This window comes from Papaver somniferum, chromosome 5, assembly GCF_003573695.1.
Source record: "Papaver somniferum cultivar HN1 chromosome 5, ASM357369v1, whole genome shotgun sequence".
In the NCBI taxonomy this organism is placed as follows: domain Eukaryota; kingdom Viridiplantae; phylum Streptophyta; class Magnoliopsida; order Ranunculales; family Papaveraceae; genus Papaver; species Papaver somniferum.
Window position 1 is genome coordinate 2,493,111 of NC_039362.1, and position 23,414 is coordinate 2,516,524.

Consider the following 23,414-nt stretch of genomic DNA (forward strand, 5'->3'; position numbering starts at 1 on the left):
TATATACACAGGAAACTCTTAGTCAAAACAAAAAACAATGTCTAACAAGCAGGTGCTAATTCATACTACTAACAGACTATTGAATCAACAAATTTGTAGATGGATTAGTCTCTTTTCTGAAAAACCCCATACATGCCTCATAATCATATGGTGTTCATACCTTCCCACTAAATTTTGGTACGGAGATAATCACATTTCTCATAGAAGGGAGGAGAAAACGAATTTTGACGATACTTAGAGCTGAGAAATTTCATTCCAAATCAAATGAAAATAGAAGAATATTTTTATGATAAAGCAAAGAAAATTAGATGCAATCTTATCTTTCTCTTGTGCTTACTAGAGAATATTTAATCGCCTTTTCTTGACAGGAATATATGTCTGATCCTTGTGATTCCTATGAATTTGAAGACATCAACTCATGAATCTGTTCCTTTTCCCATTTAATCTCATAATCATGAAACCCATCACTTCAATCAAACCCCAACTCATGAATATGTTCACTATTATTCGCAGTACCAACAGTCATATAATTAGTTTGTACAATCCCCTTATTATTCCCTAAGAACTCAAAATGAATCGCATCTTGTGATTTATCACCTTCTAATCAAGATAAGGAAAGATTGAAATTCAAACCGTTTGTATTGGCATCAGGACATTTGATATTAGCTCCAAATGTACCGTACTAGTAGCGATTCTTTGTTCTCCATCTTCATCCACAGAGGGAACCCAAATTAGGCTAAAACCACCATGTTTCTGTTTTTCAGAGAAAATCCTTAAATGGGTTTGTAAAACAAGGTTTGATAATCATAGATCTACAGCTAAAACTTGTTTTCATTGAAGAAATTCCGGATTTTTATGAAATCAGATCGGATTTGGAGATGGAGGAGAAAAAGAGAAGAAAAAGAAAGAATAAGAGTACAATTTCAATTATTTTGGGCCGAGGAATAATTTTTTCCTAAAAACCGGGTGCGCGCCTTTAGATTTCTGGGCATGGGTTTTACAGTGGAAGAAATTGGAGAAATGGGTCTCCTTGAAATTTTCACGTGGCTCAACAAATGTTTGAGTTTGGCCATTGCCATGGGAATTGCTGTTAGTGTTTACATTATCGAAGGACAGTTTTTCTTTGAAATTGCGGGACTTTTGTTTAATGAGCCCATAAAAGTGAATATACCCATAGAAATTGGCCGAACTAAATTAAAAGCCCGACATTTTTCCTGCAAAAGGCAGTTAGGGTTTTGGTTCTTTTAAGGTTAATACATATTTACACCGGAGTATTAAACAAGACAAACAGAGCACGGCGACAGAGACCGAAATAAATAAATAAAGAAACTAGAAGGAAGAGTTCATCATCTCCTTTGCATTATTTCCAACAATCATGGTAAGTTTTGTGATTCAAACCATAGTTTTTGATTTCTTTACAGAGAATTAATGTTTCATCTTGTTCTTCTTCTTTATGTTCAGATCATATCCGAGAAGAATCGCAGAGATATATTCAAGTACCTGTTTCAAGGTTTAATCATTTTTTATTTTTTAATTGAGTTTGAAACCGAGCATTTTTTATTTGTATAGTAATTATAATTCTTGTTTAAATGGATTTCAGAGGGAGTTTTATATGCAAAAAAGGATTTCAATCTTGCAAAACATCCAGCTGTTGATGTACCTAACCTACAGGTGATCAAGCTCATGCAGAGCTTCAAATCCAAGGAATATGTCAGAGAAACATTTGCTTGGATGCATTACTACTGGTTTCTCACCAATGAGGGAATTGAATTATTGAGAAATTATCTTAACCTACCACCTGAGGTTCTTCCTTCAACCTTGAAGAAGTCCACAGTAGCCAAATTCGCTCCACAAGGAGATCGTCGGTAAACATATATTTATTTTTGTGTGTGGTTTCTTGTGTCAAGACTTTAAGGATTTTGGTGTAGATAGATTTTGATTGTTGAAATCTACAGTGGTCCTCGTGGTGACGGAGAGAGACCACGGTTTGGTGGTGATCGCGATGGATACCGTGGAGGACCCAGAGGGCCAGCTGGTGAGGGAGGAGAAAAGGGTGGAGCACCTGAGGGATTCCAGCCTTCGTTCAGGGTAAATTTTACTCTCTTCGTTGTTAGAGTTTTTGTTTAGAATGTTGAACAATCTGTAAATGATTGGAAAAGCTGATTTTGGGACTAAGTTCAACAGTAAATAATGACTAGACAGTGTACACTGCAACCTCGACATTAGTAAGAATGAATGACATATTCCATTCATTTGCAATGCCTTGAAATGAAGCTGCCTCAAAAATCTGCCACATTCTTGAATTAACTTGTATACCTTAGACTAAAATCACTTAGGTGAACCAATTTCGGCTCTTACAGGTCATGTCTTTGTTTTTGAATTACCTAAACTTTGTCGTGTAGTTTTCCTAAGTTATGCACTGTTGTTTGACATGCTTGCCTTGCCGAACTGTTCCTTACTGAAGTCTAGACTTTATTATGATGTGATCTGAAGGGTTCTACTGCGAGCACCAAGGTTACATTTTATAGCTTGCTCTCACCGAGAGGATCTAACTTGTTAAGGTTTAATGCTCTTTAATTTTGATTAATAGCTGACATCCTCTTATTAGAGATTTGTTCTCCCATCTTCTGTTAAAGGCTGGAATGGAAGAGGAATTTTTTTTCTAGGATTGCATTAGTTTGATTATTATAAAAAATGACAATGAGAGTTAAAATTGCGAAAATTTTGATTCATCTACACAAGTACATTTTTTTTCATATTATGCAACACTGTTGGAATGAACTTGCAGAATCCACGCGGAGGAGGTGGTTTTGGTCGATGTCGTGGTCATGCTGGACCTGCAAGCTCTGACCTTGCTTGAGTGATGCATGCTCTTCCATTCAATTTTGAAGCTTGAAGTTTATCCATCTAGGAAAACTGTGACTTTTTTTAAGAGTTTATCAAGTAGTGATTCTCTTAGAAACTATAGGGTTATTTATTGAGTATTCTGTTTTTAATGAGTAGTTAGTTAAGAATGAACATGAATTTTCCATTTAATCTGCTGTCCTGTATTTCTTTTTTGTTAAGACTGGATTGAGCCCAAGTCCATCAGCTTCTTCATGGATTTCACAGGGTTATGTTCATTAAGCAGTTGTCTTCCAACATTCTTTTAGAAAGAACGATTACCACCACCACCAACCATTATGGACAACAACAACACCAATACATTTGTAGCTTTCCAACCAACAACACCTATCCCTTTATTTCAACAACTCAGCACCACAGAAGCAACCCAAATCTTCACAGACCAGAATAACCAACAGCTGCAAGCCATAACACTAATCACAGTTACCACTCCAACAATCCATGTACCAGAGTATACCAGCAGGTCTATCTCATGACTCAACATCCTTAGCTTGCATCTCAGATCATTTACAACTCATTTAACCACCTCTTCACTTCTCATTGTCAGTCACTTCCATTTGCAGCAACATTCCATTCCAGTAACCAAGTCATTCCAGCTATCTTGGCAGCATCACAATAACAAACAACACCAGTTCAGACTGACATATCTCAAGCACCTGCATTTGACACAACAACACCTCCATCTGAGCTCCAACAACATCACCAGCATGACCAATTGCAGAACATCACCACCAGTACAACAACTTCTTCCTGCTGCAACACAGCAACACCTCCATCTGTTCAGGTCACCTGCATTTCATTCACACACAACACCGTCTTAACTGTTTTCTTAGCCCATAATCCTGACTCAACAAGAATAGAATCAACAAAATCTTCTTATTTTGTAACTTGAATTCTGTCATTTCAGCTCTATCACCTGCAACACAATTACCCAGCACCAACATTGATAACTGCAGCCATTAACCATAAAAGTTATCCCCCTCTCTTCCTTGTAAGCCCAACAATAGCAGTAACTCCATTCCAGGTTCAATTAAGCTCCCCCAACTGCAAACAATACAAGCTGCATCACCGAGTTCAAACCCCATCATTTATTAAACCTCAACCCATTTCAACCTTGTGTCACTCTCTTCGCTTCCAAACCAACACATCAATAACTTGAATTTAGCAAAACCCCCTTCTCATGAGTACTTCGAAACCCTATTTCTCCTCAGATTCAATTTGCAACATCAATTATCTTTGATCTCTGTTCAAAATCAAATCCAAACAAGACCAGTCCTGCTGATGCTTAATCCAAACATAACACATCTCTCTAAACCCATGAAAGTCATCATATCACCTTGAATCAGCTCTGAATTCCTTCACCTACACCACAAACCCATTCTCTCCATCAGTAGTATCATCTTCTCAATTGGTTGTCACCATCCAACAACAGCAGCAACTTCAAATTCTACCATGATTCTTCGCCTGAGATCTCCGAATCATCATCTCCTTGAATTCCTCTCTCAATTTCACAGTAGCGGCGCTTCAACTCAGGTGTTGATGAAGATTTACAGTTCGGAAGAAGAAGAAAACGAATTGAGAAGTAGTTTTTCCTTTATTAAAGAGAAAAACTGAATTTTTTAAATTATGGGTTTTAAAATAATTTTCTTGGTGAAAATGAGGGCGCGCATGAAGTTTTGCGCCCGTGGGTTTCTCAGTGGAAAATTCTGGGAAAATGGGTCTCCCTGTAGTTTTCACTAATCAAATTCTTCATGATCCAGTGCCGATTTTAAATATTTCAGAACCGGCCTTCCAGCGATTCAGTATTTAAACACAGGTTTTTGAATTGTATTTTTTTTTAATCTGAGATTTTGATTCAAAAGAGAGAGAGAGCGAGACAGAGAGATTTTGGAGGCGATTAATCAGACTTCAATCGTTTCTGCAACAGATTTCAATCTTAGGTAAGTTTTGCATCCGTAATTGCTTGTTCTCTTACTGATTTCTTACTGATTTCATTGGTTAATTGGTTGATTTCTTACCGATTTTGAGTTTTTCGAATGCATGATATGCATACGATCTGTTACATGTTGTTGATTACGATCTTGTTTTTGATTTTGTTATTTCTTAGCTTTTGATTATCCTGAAACGCTTTTGATTTACTGTTTTTGATTTTGATTGTTTTTTGCTGCATGATATGAAATTGAACCGATGTATGTTTGTATACTACAAATTTATTCATCTATGTGTTCTAATAACACTCTGAATCTTATATCTTCCATTAATTGATCGAGTATTTAATTTCTATTTATTTTTTGATTATATAAAATGAGTATTTTCATGTACACTGTTCATGTTTTAGGTTATTCAAATATGTAAATGTGATTTAAAGCTTCAAATGTTATTGTCTCTCTTGTCTGAAATTGTTACTCAAATCCTTTTGATTTTTAAATCTCTTTGTTAGTTGCTTCAAAATATTCTTTTCTATACTTTTGTTTGCGTAGGTGGTTGTCTTAGATATTGTTAACGACTTTCTTCACTCTTTAAGATTGCATGGTACATGGAAATAAATTTATTCAGGAAAGACTTGATAGAATTCTAATGTTTATCTGCTAATTCTAATGTTTATCTGATAATTCTAATGTTTATCATCTTGCTCTCATTGCTAGTGATCATAGTCCCCTTGTTCTGACTACTGCTAGGGATACTAATCATGTTGAAAACCCCAGAAAATTTAATAGGTGTTAGATAACAGATGCTAGCTGTAAAACTATTATGGAGGAACACTGACAAACTAGTAATCAAGGTTCTAAAACTTTCAGACACAAACAATCGCAGAAACGGGTTAGGAATGCTCTAAGTAACTGTAATTCTCATTCTTTTGGCCATATTCAGACAAAAAGTTATTTGTCTTAACACAAAATTGGAAATTCTTTATGCTCAAGGTATAATAGACACTAATGATCCTAGAATTGTTAACACTCTTTCTGAACTAGGTCACTGAAAAAACATAAATGAAATTTTTTATAAACAAATAGCTAAAGGTGATTCCTTACAAATAGATGATAAAAACATAAGCTACTTTTATTATAGGACCAATTATAGGAAGAGAAAAACTGAAATTGAGGGTGTACATGATGTATTGGGGGATTGAATTACTGATAGGAGTGATATATATAAAATCTTAAACATCACTTTTCTTCGATAAGTAGAACTAGTATAGTAGAACCCCTATAAATTAATCCGCGATAAATTAATAAATTTTGTCGTTCCCAAGTCGGGGATAACGTGCTAAATTAATAACTCGCTAAATATATAAATTAATAAAAAATTCAGTCTTTCTATAGGTCCCTTCCGATGTATAAATTGATAACTCTCTACTTTACATAAACTTAGTTTTATGTTTATGTTAATTTGGTATACATAATTCAATTATGGTCTGATTTTTCTTGAAATTGATGTCACATTGAATATCATTTTGGATTTTACTTAACATTAGAAGAGTTTTTAGTGTTGTAGTTTGGTGATGCAATAACTATTCAATGTCTTCGCAACTTTGATAATTCTTTACGTGAAGGTGGCTCTATAACTACAATTTTATCTTCGGCTTCGACGTCATCACTTTCCTCGTTCTAATGATACTCTCAGTTATTTCTTCGTCAGTCAAAAATCTGAAATCGTATTTTCTCGAGAGTAGTTCAAAAGGTAACCAACCGTCCATTCCATTGTGATAATTCAGTCATTTGATTAAATTCTGTAGTTCTCTAGTACTTTTATTATCTAACATTTCATTTTAATTGTCATTCATTGAATGAACAAACAACAAGGTTCATCGCGTCTAAAACATTAATTTTCTCGAAATTTGGTTCTCCTGCTTCGTAACCCTCCAAAAGACTACGATAGAATCAACGGCGATAATGCATCTTGAAAGATCATATAATCCTTGTATCACAAAGATTGGATCTTTATTGTGGTGTTTGGTGGAAAAAATACACATGTTTTGATAAATTATTATATAAATTAATAATTATTATTTTATTGATAATTTAAAATCGCGATAAATTGATAAATTTTGTCGGTCCGACACTATTATTTTATAGGGATTATACTGTAATCCAATTTTAATTGATAGTTTTTTTTTGCTGCATCCAACCTCGTTCTCTGAAATTTACAATGAGAAGCTTATGAGAATACTATCTTATGATGAAATCAAATCTGTGGTGTTCAATATAAAACCGTGGACTTCAGCTGGCCCGAATAGATTCTCACTTGGTTTTTACCAACAAATATGGGAGATTGTTAGTAATGATAGTATAAAGATGATAAAATCATTTTTTTCATGATAAGTTTGTGCTCAAGGAACAAAATCATAATTTTCTGTCTCTTATTCATAAGATAAATTATCTTATGATAAATGATGACTTTAAACTGGTTAGTCTTTGCAACAATTCTTATAAAATAATATTTAAGCTGATTTCCAGTAGGCTCAAACCTCTTCTTAATAAGATCATCTCCTTAAACACAACATAGTTATGGAAATGTTGCCATGATATCCTCCCAGTCAATATGAGAGTCAGCAAATACAAGAAAGAAATTAGCAGTCTCTGTACTTTCTGCAACGAAGAAGAAGAAACCAGTACTCATTTCCTTTGTAGCTGTAGATTCTAAGATGTTGTTTGGTTTGGCATATCAGCAGCCCTTTACCATTCTAAGAGCATGCATTCTTCTACCAAAGATTGGATTATTTCATGGTTTGCAGATAACCACTCTCTGGAAGCTACAAATAACAATCTTGCTTGTCTAGCTGCCTATACCTTATGGCATTTATGGAAAGCTAGATGTGAAAAGTTGCATAAATATAAATCTTATCATCCTAGAAACATAGTGCACAGAATTATAACTTATGTTAACAGTATGCACCAGAATAACTCTGAAATGCAAGGATAAAATCAAGATAGATCTTGCACTAGTCATCAGGAGACTTGGAGAAAAGCCCCTGAAAATTGGATGAAAATTAATATTGAAGCTTCTTTTGTATCTCAGAATAACAATGCTGGTTTTGCTCTAATTGCTCGCGATTCTACAGGGAAGTTCTTGGCAGCAATGGCCTTCTCAACAAGAGCCAGAGATGTGAATCAAGTTGAAGCTTTGGTGCTGCTCAAAGCTATACATTGGATTAAAGATATGCAGCTTCAGCAAGTCATTATAGAAGGGGATAATAGGTCAGTTATTAATAGTTGCAATGGTAGTGTTGAAGGTTTCAAATGGGAAGATCAAAACATCATCCTAGAGTGTCAAGAAATCCTTCAACAGTTAGTGTCTTGTAAAGTTATTTTCTAAAAAAGGTCTTGTAACATTGCAGCGGACAAGCTTGCAAAATTAGCTAGAACTAGCATTAGGTCTCAAATTTGGCTAGAGGAGCCTCCAAATGCTATTGCAAGTATCTTAGCTGCAGAAAGCAAGAACTAGTTAGGTCTTGTATTTGTTTGTTTGTTGTGCTTCCTTGTAACTTGTTTCCTTGTGTTTTTATTTCAACAAAATCTCCTCTTCTTTGCTCAAAAAAAAAAAAGTTATGGCACATGACCTAGATGATACTATGAAAAAGTGAACCAGAAAAATGGTTTGATGGTTGCTAACTTAGATATGTCTAAGGATTTTAATAGGATTGAGTGGAAATATTTAATTGATTTCTTAGCTAAACTTAGTTTTCATCCTGATTGGTGTCAACTTATAAGTCAATCTGTCACCACCACCTCTACTTTTGTACTTTTGAGTGAAGCTCCAAGAATTAATTTTGACCAAATCCCTATCTCCTTATTTTTTTATCATACATATGGATGTTTTGTATAAAGCTTTGATTTCTGCTGAGAATCAAAATCAACTATATGGGATAAAGGTTTCTACTACTATTCCTGCTATCTCACACTTATTTTGTTTTTGAAGAAAAATGGTGTTTAAATTTTAGTTTATATATGCAAAATTTGTTGTATGATTCTTTAATATTTTTACATATGAATATTTACAAATGGATATAAGTATTCTTTTTATGATTTAAAAGTCGACATCATAGAAGTATTCATGCATGACAAAACTCAATAATATATTCATATTATAATAATATATTTTTATTTTGTGCTTTTAACATTAACTAATTAAGGAAGTGTGTCTCGTGTATTATGACACAATGTCTCATGATATATAAATATTACTTTTTGCGTATGAATATTCGTCATTTAACATCTTTTTACATATAATTATTCAAGATAACATGATTTTTGCTTGTTTGAATATAAATATTCTTTTTCGCAAATGATTTTTCATGAGTTTGGACATTTTGCCAATTTTATAATTTTAAATAGTTAACATTAGAAAAAAAAACTAACTTAAGTTGTTAACCTTTTTTGGCAATTCAAGAAAGAAAAATCTAAAAATAACTTTTTCCTTATATTTAGATAAATATTAAATGGCAAAAAGGAAAAAAGGAGAAACTAGAGAAGATGGTGCTTTTAACTGGTGAAACACCAAAAAAAAAAAATCCCCTCAAAAACAAAGATACCCTCAGCTATGAGGGAAAAAACAAAGTGGGAACAGTTTCAAGATTTTGTGGTACATATTCCTCCTCCAACCCTCAGAAAACAAAAGAGCACACCAAATGTAAGGACTAGTCAAGTTTGAGGAGTCGGTGGTGTCGATGCTCCATTTCCATACGAGCTTGACACCCTCCACAAAAACAACAAAACCACGAAACAGAAAATTCCAAATTTCCAAATTTTGTTCCTTTTTATAAACAAAGAGCTAAAGGTGATTCCTTACAAGTAGATGATAAAAACATAAGTTACTTTTATTCTAAGATCAATTATAGGAAGAGAAAAACTGAAATTGTAGGTGTACATGATGTATCGGGGTATTGGATTACTGATAGGAGTGACATATATAAAAAATCTTAAACATCACTTTTTTTAATAAGTAGAACTAGTACGGTAGAATACCTATAAATTAATCCGCAATAAATTAATAAATTTTGCCGGTCCCAAGTCGGGGATGACGTGCTAAATTAATAAGTCGCTAAACTTATAAATTAACAAAAAATTCAGACTTTCTATAGGTCTATCCGATGTATAAATTTATAACTCTCTACTTTACATAAACTTAGTTTTATGTTTATGTTAATTTGGTATAAAATAATTCAATTGTGGTATGATTTTTCTTGAAATTGATGTCACATTGAATATCATTTTGGATTTTTCTTAACATTAGAAGAGTTTTTAGCGTTGTAATATTCAATGTCTTGGCACTTTGATAGTTCTTTACGTGAAGGTGGATACTACAATTTTATCTTCGGCTTCGACATCATCACTTTCCTCGTTCTAATGATACTCACAATTATTTCCTCGTCAGTCAAAAATCTGAAATTGTATTTTCTCGAGAGTAGTTCAAAAGGTAACCAACCGTCCATTTCATTGCGATAATTCAGTCATTTGATTAAATTTTGTAGTTTTCTAGTGCTTTTATTATCCAACATTTCAATTGAATTGTCATTCATTGAATGAACAAACAACAAGGTTCATCAAGTCTAAAACATTAATCTTCTTGGAATTTGGTTCTCCTGCGTCATAACCCTCCAAAAGATTACGATAGAATCAACAGCGATAGAATCAAATGGATATAAGTATTCTTTTTAGTCGATATCATAGAAGTATTCATGCATGAAAAAACTCAATATTATATTCATATATTATAATAATGTATTTTTATTTTGTGCTTTAACATTAACTAATTAAGGAAGTGTGTCTCGTGTATTATCACACAATGTCTCATGATATATAAATATTACTTTTTGCGTATGAATATTTGTCATTTAACATATTTTTACATATAATTATTCAGGATAACATGATTTTTGCTTGTTTGAATATAAATATTCTTTTTCGCAAATGATTTTTCATGAGTTTGGACATTTTGCCAATTTTATAATTTTAAATAGTTAACATTAAAAAAAAACTAGTTTAAGTTGTTAACCTTTTTTGGTAATTCAAGAAAGAAAAATCTAAAAATAACTTTTTCCTTATATTTAGATAAATATAAAATGGCAAAAGTTGAATGATATTTGTTTAAAATACCTACATATTGACGGATGTCATATCCGTCAAAAATAATTCAGTTTCTCACTCATGAAAAATTTGGGTTAAGTACAAAGGTGAGAAAAAGTTTGTTCCATATATAAATTTGGTTGTTATTTGATTTCAATGACCTATGTAATAGGGAGGGTTTTTATGAATTATCTAAAGTAATTTAAACTATTACAGAAGCAAATAAAAATTAAAAGAAATCAATGACTTGAAAATATTGGTTTAAGTCTAGAAATCAATGACATTAATAAATGATTAGAATTCATAATTAATCTCAAATTATCAAAAGCCTTAGAGTACCTCGACTGCGAGTATACCGTATTAATTTCCTAAAGTCATCATATACCCACAACAACGAAAATATGAATTCTATCTAGAGAATAACCTAACGCATCACACAATCAAGTTCGAATTCTCCTATAGCATTATAATTTGTGAAACAAGCTAATCAATGTAATTGACATACCCAAGTAGTCGATTCGGAGAAAGGTCGATCCTACATGCAACTACAACAAAATATCATAACAATTCGTAATCACACTATGCTACTCGTATTCAAGGATTATCAAGTTTTCCGTGTTAAGAAACCCTCAGTTAGTTATTGATATGAGTGAGAGTTCAATAAATTGGCCACTTAACTAAACAAACATTAAATCATATTGCAATATGTCAATCATGCAATTGTGTGACACTCTAGAATTTAAGCGATAATTACGATCGTAAACTAACTCATTAAATAAATAACATGTTTTCGGTATTTGACTACATCCTAACCAATAATAATAAATTTAGCTACTCATGGTGTTCAAAACACATAAATTTAAAGAAGCAGAGATGTGAAACAAACAACCAAACAAAAGTGTTGTGTGTGTTTCTTCCCAAGGAGAGGTGTGTATTCAATTGTGTTTAGGCTCCCCTTTTATATCCTCTCTTGCAAATCCAATTTGGAATCGGATTCACTTTTCAAATATAACCCAATATCTCTAATTTGCATGTCTAGAAAATCTATCCCACAAACCATGGAAAACATATCATAGACTTGACTGTTTTTACTTGTCACATCTCCCTATAGACTTGGTGAACTCTCGGCTTATGCCTGTCCCAGTGCCACTTCTTAAGCTCATTAATATTTAGCATATAGAATTTTGACTAAAAAAATCATCATTTTCAGTTAAATTTCACCTTAGTTTATCTTTTAAGTGGTTTATGCAATCTGATATTCAGAATACATTCAACAATTTTAATAAAGAAATTTCTCGATTCCACTTTTGGTCAATCAGTTCAGTCACAAGTATTAAATCTAGGTTTCTTAATTTCTAAACCTACTCTACTAAAGATTTATAATTATTTGGTATCCATTTATCTGCCAAGTAGTCAATAAAGGATCCAATATGTACCAACCTCCCATACAATGTAGCTTAAAATGTTTATCAAACCCAGTTAAAAATATTTACATCCCTATGAAGTAGAGTTCATTAATTGGTTTACTATGCAGAGCATGTTGAATACTGCAAACAAACTATGGAGTCAACTACACAAAGATTCAAGATTACTAAGAATTTTACGCCCTAAAACAATATTGTACAATCTTAAAAAACTATTTCCAAATTTATTTTCGGTTAAACCTTAAAAATTATATGAAGAATAAGATTAAGAAAACAATATTTAGATCTTAAAACATCCTTATTTTCTCCCCCATAGTTCTAATAGGTACCTAATACTATTATTTTTTTGTAAATAAACTGACGTGAAGTAAGGTATGTGTTTCCCCCTGGACCTTGTTGCCCCAAAACGGGCCTTTGTTTGCTTCTTCATCAGGGTCGGCCCTGCAAGGAGAAAACAAGTTGATATCCTATCAAGTAAAAATCTCACGGGAGAAGAATAGAAAGAGAAGGACAGAAAAATTGTATGCAAGGCGCAATAGAAGAGATTACATGCTGAGAAACAAGCGAAAGAGCTGAAATACAGAGATGTTGTAAGTTATTTTCCTTGTTGATCATAGAATTGTATGCCTCAGTTTGTTCAATCCTATTGTTATACCTAACTATATTGTTTCTTTACTGCTTTATAGGATAAAAAAAAATCAAACAATGAGTTTCAAGATGGGAAAATGAAGGATCGGAACCCAGAAAAACTGAAGGGAATAGAGAAGTGTACACAAGGGAGGTTGATTCGAACAAAGAAATACATTGGTGTTCATGATCATTTTATAGCTTTAAAAAGAGTCTCCCAATAATGAAAATGTGAGTCTGCACATTACACCTCATTCTTATACATAATATTGTATTGTTTTCGCGTAATCTGTCAACTACGTGTGAGTTTTCAATTCGTTTTTGTATATATGGTTCTTCATTTATCTTGTAGGATGTTATCTGCTTCGGTCAAGTAAATCAAAGTGCCACATCGGCTACTTGTGGCACTCTAAAGTCGAGATTCTTTTGAGTCGGTCTCTTTCTCCCGACAACAGATAAACTCAAAGAACATTTTTCCTCCATCGAGCTTTTGCAGTCCAAATGAAGGTAAGTCTCTCGAGTGGTCTATTTAATTGATACATGATCATTTTCTGCGTTAAGTCTAAAAGTATGATCACCAATAGTTTTGTAGTTCTTGTATCTTGCAAGAGTTCTTAATAGTTACAGGTTCGGCTTGGAAACTTGGGCTTCTATAGGGTAATTATTTTGTAAAAATATAAATGTTATTCTTATTATTTTGGAAAAATCAAACACACGCATACATTAAAAACTAAGAAAGGTTTATTACACCCTTAGCCAGTTAGTCATACACATATAAAAATAGAGATGTTTGAGTTTTCGGTTTAGTACGCTTCTGAACTAATGTACTTGTTTAGTTACCATTTGTAAATACTCAAGTGTATAATAATAGTATTGTATTTTCTTTATCTTAATATGTCACTTCACCAGATAGTACCAGCTAGTTCCTTGTTTATCCTTTTTTCATATAGTTTTAGCATCGAAAATGACACTAATTGGAGGAGTGACATACACCCTACTCTTTTTGCCAATATGTGTTATCTCTTCAAGAAGGATAGGGAATCTTTAGACCATATTGTTTGGAAATGCAAATTTGCGTGGAGAGTATGGGTCTGGAATTTACTAAAATATTCAATTTCCATCCAGATCTGAACTTGCAAGATATTTTCTGAATGCAAAAGGAAGAAATAGGATTACTAAAGATGTTTTACCATGGCCGATCATGAGAATCCCTTCCCTTGGAGCGAAAAAGAAAAGCGTTGCTCCATAATTTGTTAGTTTTGCGCAAAACTTTAAAAATTACAATTTGAGGAACATGTGTTTTCCCTTATTATAAATTTTTAATTCATTTTTACGAAGTACAATTTTTTAAATTAATATTTACATACATTTTCAGAAACATATACCGAATTTATTAGGATTCGCAAATACCTTGTTAGTTTTGCAAATAATTTGTTAGTTTTGCGCAAAACTAACAAATTATGGAGCAACGCTTTTCTTTTTCAGAAACATATACCGAATTTATTAGGATTCGCAAATACCAATATTTGTGTATATGTATATTTTTTCTTAATCCAAATGAATTTATCTATATAATTACGGATCTTGTCACTTTCAAACTTTTGAAGAAAGATGATGTGCTTAAATTTTAGTTTATATATGCAAAATTTATTATATGATTTTTTTAATCTTTTATGATTTAAAAGTCGATATCGTAGAAGTATCATGCATAACAAAACTCAATAATATATTTATATTATGTCAATGTATTTTTATTTTGTGCATAAGTATTAACTAACTAAGAAAGTGTGTCTCGTGTATTATAACACAATGTCTCATGGTATATAAATACTAGGTACCACCCCGGCCTACGGCCGGGGCTCAACCTTTTTCGTTTTCGTTTTGTTGTTTGATCGGCTGGTCAGTATTCTACCAAAATCTTTTTTAGTCATTCGCAAAACTAATTAGATTATAACTGTCAAACATCGAGCTTATAAGTTAGTTCGGACTTGCATCCCTAGTATTTGTGATTGTGTCAAATTAGTCGGGGCTTACAGCCCCGGCCGTGGTCCATTGAGGATACCATAGCATTTTGTTGATCGGGACAAATTAGCCGGGGCTGTACCCTTGAGGATACTATAGTATTTTGTTGGTCAGGTCAAATTAGTCGGGGCTTACAATCCTGACCGTGGCCCTTAAACATTCCCTAATGTTTTGTTGTCGGGGTTGTGACACTTAAATCTCGCACATAAATCTTTACCATGTTTTTTATTTTATTTGTTTTTTAAAAATAGTTTTTATATTAGTTGAGGCTAACTTAAATTTTCTTGAGAAAGTTATGGTACAAATCATTATGCTTATTGGATGATTGAACGTTCGATGGACCATAATATATCTGGTGTATACGAATAATCTTCATGGAGGGTCATCCACCAAACATAATCCAAACAGATACTTAGCCATATGTTTTCCGTGAAGATGTATTAGTAAGGAGATATTTGGTTGCATTAGACATAAAACCTCTTACCCAATTCACTCCTCTTCCTCTATTAGGTTTTATTTCTTCTCTTTTCCTCTTTAGAGCATCTTTTTTTAAATCATCAGCTCTGTTTTCTTTTATTTCACCGTATCCATCCTTTAAATCATCCATAATAATAACTTAGTATTAATAACTCAGTATTATTATGATATAGATAGAAGAAGTTAAGAATTAGAAGTCGTTAATGGAGGGGAAGAACTATAGATAGAAGACCATCTGTTGGTGAACCGTTAAAGAATGATGCTCTTCTGTTATATAAATACATCTACTTAGTGTTAGCCTATATTAACGGAAACTTGGTCAAATTAGGAAATCCGACGCTGCAGTCAAATTAAGAAATCTAAGGATCCGACGCCGTTAAATAATCTTTAGAATCATATTTTTATTAGGAAGCCAAGGGATCGGACGGACGTCTATATAGGACATATAACCGATCAATCTCCATCGTGGGATGACGAAATCGATGGTCGAATTTGTAAGGCTACACACACACCACTTCTTTTTATAATATAGATATACTTTTTGCATATGAATATTTGCTATTTAATATCTTTTTACATATAATTATTCAGGATAAGATGATTTTTGCTTGTTTGTATATAAATATTTTTTTTCGCAAATGATTTTTTATGAGTTTGGATAGTTTGGTAAGTTTATAATTTTAAATAGTTAGTTTAAGGTTCTGACCTTTTTTGAAAATTCAAGAAAATCTAAAAATAACTTTTTTCTTATATTTAAACAAATGTAAAATGACAAAAGTTGAATGATATTCGTTTAAAATAACTACTTATTGATTGATATAGTATCCGTCAAAAATAATTCAGCTTCTCACTCATCAAAAATATAAAAATATTGAATAAGTACAAGGGTAAGAAAAACTTTATTCCATAAAAGCCTATGTAAGAGGGGGGATTTTTATGAATTATCTAAAGTAATTTAAACTAAATCGGAAGTTAAAAGTTAAAATAAATCAATGACTTGAGAATATTGGTTAAGTTTACAAATCAATGACTTGAGTGAATGATTAGAGTTCGTAATTAATCTTAAATTATCAAAAGTCTTAGAACACCTCGACCAGGAGTATATCCCATTAATTTTCTAATATCATCATATACCCACAACAAATAAAATATGAATTCTACCTAGAAATTAACCTAATTAAAGCATCATACAATCATGTTTGAATTCTCTAAGAGTGTTATAATTTGTGAAACAAGCTGATCAATGCAATTGACATACCCGAGCAGTCAATTCGGACAAAGGTCAATCCTATATGCAGCTACAACAAAATATCATAACAATCTGTAATCGCACTATGCTATTTGTATTCAAGTATTATCAACTTTTTCGTATTAACAAACCCTCGGTTAGTTATTGATATGAGTGGGAGTTCAATCAATTGGCCGCTTAACTAAACAAACATTCAATCATATTACAATACGTCAACCATGCAATTGTATGACACTTTAGATTTAAGCGATAATTACGAATATAAACTAACTCATCAAACAAATAACATGTTAATATTCGACTACATCTCTAACCAATAATAACAAATTTAGCTACAAAACACATAAATTTATAGAAGTAAAGATGTGAAATAAACAACCAAAGAAGAGTGTTGTGTGTGTTTCTTCCTAAGAGAGGTGTGTATTTAATTGTGCTTAGGCTCCCCTTTTATATACCTCTCTTGCAAATCCAATTTGGAATTGGATTCACTTTCCAAATATTCCAATTTTTCTGATTTCCATATCAAGACAATCTAGACCACAAACCATGGAAAGCATGTCATGGACTTGACTGTTTTTATTTGGCACATCTCCCTATAGCCTTTGTGAACTCTCGGCTTGTCCTGGCCCAATGCCACTTCTAAATCCCACTAATATCTTAGAGGAAAATAGTTCATGTATTTTTGCAAGCTCCTTATGCGCATTCCTTAGAAAATTCAGGCATTTACTTGTTGGATTATTTTTCACACACATTTATCCTTCCCTACAATTTCATTTCATATACAATCCACGTAAACCATTCAATCATTCATAAAAGTCAATCACGGAAAGCCCTTATCCTTTTGTAATCTCGACTAAACTGGACCCCATACTTCAGCCAATTCTCGACAACAAATTCACCTCTTCCAACCTCATTTACTCCGTTCAATTTCTCAAGCTCAAAACCTTCTACAAATTCTATACAATGTTCCTTGTTCTTCTTTTTCTCTATTCCATGTCACATCCAGCAAAAACCATAGTTTCGTCTTATCATTCATGGACATCACCAATGGCAACAAGATCTTCTTCTTCCCTAATCTATAGTCCAAGAACTCTAAAAATATCCATCACGAGGAAACTACAACAAGCTTGATTCATACTTGATTCTAGAAACAATTCTTCAACTCCATCTCAAACTCTTCTGAGGTTCCTGAATTTCACTCCATCTCTAAACTGATATATCTTTTGCCTCTTATCATGGAGTTGTTTATGATGAACCTGTTAGAGCATAGCTCGGTTGAACCCACCAAGCTTTGGTATGTCAAGTTTGATTGTCATATTTTAGTGAACCAAAACTCATCTAACGAGTCGTTTGATTATGTACTAGAGTCAACTTCGTATAGGTTAGCTTGAAAGTATTAGGATATGAGACATTACAAGTATTGCAAAGACTTGAAGAAGTTAAGAAGTATGGAGATACAACGACAACATCATCCTTCCACTTGAGGTTAGTGATATTTGACTTGAACTGTTTCATTCCCTAACGTATCTTTCAAGTCGTGCATATTGAAAACATAACTGCAAAGCATGAATGATTATACTCTAGTTAGACGTAGTATTAAGGAATACAATATGAAGTATAACGCTTATCTTTTGAACTTCGTATATAATACATCTACATAATCTTTTGAATGCTATTGTGATTATGTATGGGTATAAGGTGAAGCTTTCATCCTAGGAAACAATGTTTTACATTAGTTTAAAGGAAGTAAATTCATGAAATTGTTTCGTGAATCGAAAGGGAAATCGCTAGGCTTATTGGTATTGTTATTCATTGCATATCTTTTGAACTACTAATATGTGTGATTAGTATAACAGCTCATGACTTGTTTATGTTCTTGGTAAAGCTATTTACAAGGCCTGACTTTTGTATAGGTATGACTTTTATTAGTGAAACCGATCTTAAGTAATCACCTAAGATGGTATGATCGATTCAGTGTTATTGGTATGACAAACTCTAGGCAAAGGGGAACAGATCCTATGAAGAGGTGCAACCGATCACAAAAGGGGAATCGATCCTTGTAAGAGGTGCAACACGTTTTTAATAGATGGGGGAACTGATCCTATGAACATGTGCAACAAGTTTTTAGTGAAAGGGGAACCGATCCTATGGACATGTGCAACAAATACAAGTAGTTACCATAAGTATGTGGGGAACCGATCCTAGTACCTAGTCAACCGAATTTTTGGAAAGCTAGTATGATTATGCAAAGTACTCACATGGAGGTAGAACCGAAACTTGTTTTGGTATAGAACCGAGAAACCCATGATTTGTGATTGAGTGTTCTTAATCAATCACATAGTTCTTGAAAGTCAGATAAACCAATTCTAAACTCATTTAGAAGTGTGGCAAATCGGTTTCAAGATTGTAAGTATGAAAGAGGACTTACAAAGTAAAGATGTCGACATACTTTAAACATGTACAGTAACGCTTATCTTTTATTGTTCAAAGATATTCCTTAATAGCTAAAGGAAAATTCCGGATCGAAAAAAATAATTTGAAAATCTTTTGATTAAGGTTTTTAATCTTATTTTTGGAAAATGAAAATTGGTAATGTGCATTTACTAATTGGATATTTTCTAAGATATTTTCGGTCAATGTTTGGACAAAGCATTTCCAGGAATTATGGAAACCGAATCTGGAATATATTGCATATCTTGAGAATATTCTCGGTTTTGGAAATTCCTTGGTTTCCAAACTTCATTGGTCTATAAATACCAAAGTTTGCATTTCTAGCTAACTAATCCTCAGAGCCAGCAAAACTACCTAGTTGTGTTGTTACTGGTGGAGTCGCCTATTCGGAGAGGAAAGTAACCTAATTAGGCGAAATCTCTTACGACCGCTCAGTTTAAAGACTTCTTTGGGATTGAGAAGCTCTATTAGTACCATTGGTGGGAAACTAGATAATTGCGGTTTATTATTAGTTTTTGATTGATTTGATTGACTAAACTTTGGTTGCACCTAGTTTGTTTATGCTTGAGAATCTTCTCTTTTGATATAAGATTCACTCAAACTAGATCGAAGTTTCGACGGGGATCTTTAGGCTGTTTGTAGATCTAAAGATGTCTTGTGATAATCCATTGTTAACAGACTCCATTTTGTGCGTGATTGATCACAAGAGATTCAAGTTGATTGTGTGCAGTGTTTATTGAAGATCTAAGAAGATTTGAAGACAAAAAAGACTTTGAAGATTTCTGATTTGGGTTCATAATCTTTGGTGTGCACAATACTTGTTTCGGTTAAAGAGTATCCAACTATAATCAGTTTATCCTTGTCGTAGATTGGATTGATTAGTTGAGTAGATCGACATCAATACGTTTCTTTGTGATTCAAAGTATTGATTGCAAAATCTAGACGATTACTTTGGTAATTGTTAGTAGATAGATCTAAGGACATGACAAAGGAGTTTATTGAGATAAACGGAAGAGCCTTTTGTCTAATTCACATCACTTGGTTGAAAAGAGTTGATACCAAACAGATTTTTTGTTCCTTTACTGTTTGAAATACGAACGAAAGGAATTGTTCCAAGTAAGTGACTTATTTATAAGTTGGAGGCGTGGGAATACAGACGGAACTAGGTGAACTATAGGTTTAGTTGCTTGGTATCAACTATACGAAGTTGGTTTGATTTTTTATAGCGACTTATTCCTGAGGGTATTCAATTCTGGACAAGGTCCCGAGGTTTTTCTACATTTGCGGTTTCCTCGTTAACAAAATTTTGTTGTGTCTTTTACTTTTCTATTTCCGCAATTATAATTGTTTTTATTATAATTAGAAGTAAAATACACAAACGTTAATTCCTATTTACTTGATTGTAATCCTATTATGTTTGGTTAAGTCTGAACCTCTTATCAAGTAAGCATACTTCGTTGTTGTATTTTCTCGATCTCATATCCATAGATGATCACACGAAATGTGAACCGATTAGTTGTATTGTCTCGACTCAGTCCATAGAAAATCACTTTCGGAGAAATGACTTATAGGTGGAAAAGTTTTAGATTGAGGTATATTTGGGTACCCTCGTCTTTTCAGAACATGTAAAGGCTCCTTCGCACTTACATGTGTCATCGCGAATCAATATTTTATAATTAAATTTATGGTGGGTTTGTTTGCAGAATTCATCATTTCCGGGAATTTATAACCCCATGGGATTACAAATTCTAGGATTCATATAAATCCTTTGTGGGTTTGGTAACTCAGTTAAAATTCCTAGGATTTATAGAGTTTTTTTGTTTTAAAGTCTTTGTACCATTCGACATTACCTTTAAATCTTAACTTGCATATATATAAGATTTAAGAGTTAAATAAAAAGTGGGTCCATAAATCCCTTAATAAGTTTCTCAGCAAATCTTAGGGGGAAGGGGTCAGACTCCATATGGAGGATTTGCTGGAAAACTGATTCTCGTAGGAAACGTGATTCCAAGGATTCAGGCAACCAAACATACGAAGGGAAACCTAATTCTACCAAATCCCCTGGATCTATAAATTACACCTTTTAAATTCTGAATCCAAATCCACCATTAAAGTCTTTCGATGAAGCGTCGAAATTAACTATTGACGAGTTATGTATAGGTGTGGCTCAATTCCTCAATAATAGTTAAGTTAGATGCTATATTCGTTTCGTTCCTAGCCCAAAATAGTAAGTGTCACCGAATTTTTAAAGGAACTTGTGCACATGTGACCATTTTTCTTCAAAATTCCAGGTACATCGTCTTTTTCAGATGTACCAGCATTTAGTAGCTGCAATTACCTGGTAGATCTTGATCGCCTATATCAGACGATACCTTGTAATAATACTTTGAAGACATTACAACAGCTTGTATTGTTTACTGTGATAGGATGGGAAGGCAAAGTCCAAACTTTTTTTTGGCAAAACGGCAATCGAAAAATAAGTGTGTTATTGGTTCAAATTCCATAAAACATAAAATGAGTTTATCATCTGTAGTAACAATATTAGCTAGAGTACCTCTTGTTGGGACACAGTTAGTTAAGCATTTTCAAATAAAAAGTTTAATTATTTAAGACATATTTAGGTTCCATAATTTTTCTAAGACGGAGCTTAATTATCACAAACATGTGTAACATGGTTAGTAGCAGCAAAGGGATTACTAAGTTCAGCATATATACTTTTGACTAACAAATCACCATTTTCAGCTAAAGTTCACATAAGCTTATCTTTTAAGTGGTTTACGCGATCTATTATTCAAATCCATTCAGCAATTTTAACAGAAAAATTTATTGGTTCCACTTATGGTCAAATAGTTCAGTCACAAGTATTAAATCTTGGTTTCTTTATTTCAAAACCTAGTTCTGCTAGAGATTTATAGTTATTTGGTATCCTTTATCTACCAAGATGTCAGTCGAGGTCCCGACATGCACCAACCTTTCACGCAACGTAACTTAGAATGTTTCTCAAACCCAATTGAATACATTTACATCTCCATGAAGCAGAGTTCATTAGTTTGGTTTATCGTGTGGAGCAATGTTGAATACAAACTATGGAGTCAACTACGGCCAAAGATTCAAGAATTTTATGCCATAACAATACACTATATAATCTTAAATAACTATTGTCAAATTTCTTTTTAGGTAAACCTTAAAAATTAATCAAAAATAAATAAATAAACAATATTTAGCTCTTAAAACATTCATCTTTTCTCCTCACATTCTAAATAATTCATTAATATGTATCTAGTGTTTTACCTTTTTGTAAATAAACCTAGACGTGATGAAGTAAAGAATGGTCTCCCCTGGACCTTGTTGTCCCGAAGCGGGCCTTTTATTTTTTTCATTAAGGTCGGCCCTGCTTTTGCGATTTTTGTTAAAGGAAGAGCAAAAAGGGATTCGAAGAGCGCGAAAATCGTAGTTAACTCGATGACTCGGAGCGATTTGGTGCCTTTTTCTAGCTTGGGAAAAATATATTCCCACTAAATACATTTATTACACCCAAAATACCCGGTCACCATCTAACTCTACCCTCATCATCAAGGATCCTTTAAGCCATTCTCAACCGTAGATATTTTATAGGATTTTTATTTCTTAAAATCTCTTGATTATATTTGGGATTTCAATGACTTAATTCTCGTAGTGGAAGTTGAATAAGATCGATGACATGGTGTGGTTTTTCTCTCTGTTCGTGCCATTTTCTATAAGTCCCATTACAAGCAATTCTAAATTTAGCTCTGGTTTGATACTGATCATATATAATTGAAAACACCAACAATGGAGAAGGGTTTATAACATCTCTCCATGACCAATTGATTCCAATTGTAAACACCACAAATCTTGGATGATCAAACCCTAACAAATCATCTAAAAACTAATACATTGGATTAAAACGAACCAAATGGATCACAAGGGAACCCTTAGAATAGATAAAGTCCTCGTTCTAAATAAACATATGGGTTCTTCACCTTGGATTGGATGACGAAAACTTAAGAAAAATAGATGGGTACTTTCCTGCCTTCCGCAATTGAACTGTTTGAACTAAACCAGTTCTATACACGGAACTAAATCTAATAAGCGATTTAATGGTTAAAATCTGATTAACAACCAAAAGGTGAAGATGGTGGCGGTGGAACAATGGTGGGGGAGTTGCCCTGCGTA

The 23,414-nt window shown here is 33.1% G+C and overlaps 1 protein-coding gene across 1 annotated transcript; it reads left to right on the forward strand.

The window, feature by feature from the left end:
- The first annotated feature begins 574 nt into the window (after positions 1-574).
- On the forward strand, positions 575-4,449 carry LOC113280880 (40S ribosomal protein S10-1-like). Its single transcript, XM_026529467.1, has 5 exons — positions 575-1,378; positions 1,462-1,510; positions 1,601-1,865; positions 1,956-2,088; positions 2,789-4,449. Exons 1-5 carry the CDS (start codon positions 1,376-1,378, stop codon positions 2,858-2,860), a joined length of 522 nt encoding a protein of 173 aa, XP_026385252.1. The 5' UTR covers positions 575-1,375; the 3' UTR covers positions 2,861-4,449.
- The last annotated feature ends 18,965 nt before the right edge of the window (positions 4,450-23,414 follow it).

Coding starts and splice junctions, on each gene's coding strand:
- LOC113280880 (XM_026529467.1), top strand. Junction 1,866..1,955: donor GCTCCACAAGGAGATCGTCG/GTAAACATATAT, acceptor TGAAATCTACAG/TGGTCCTCGTGGTGACGGAG. Junction 2,089..2,788: donor GATTCCAGCCTTCGTTCAGG/GTAAATTTTACT, acceptor ATGAACTTGCAG/AATCCACGCGGAGGAGGTGG.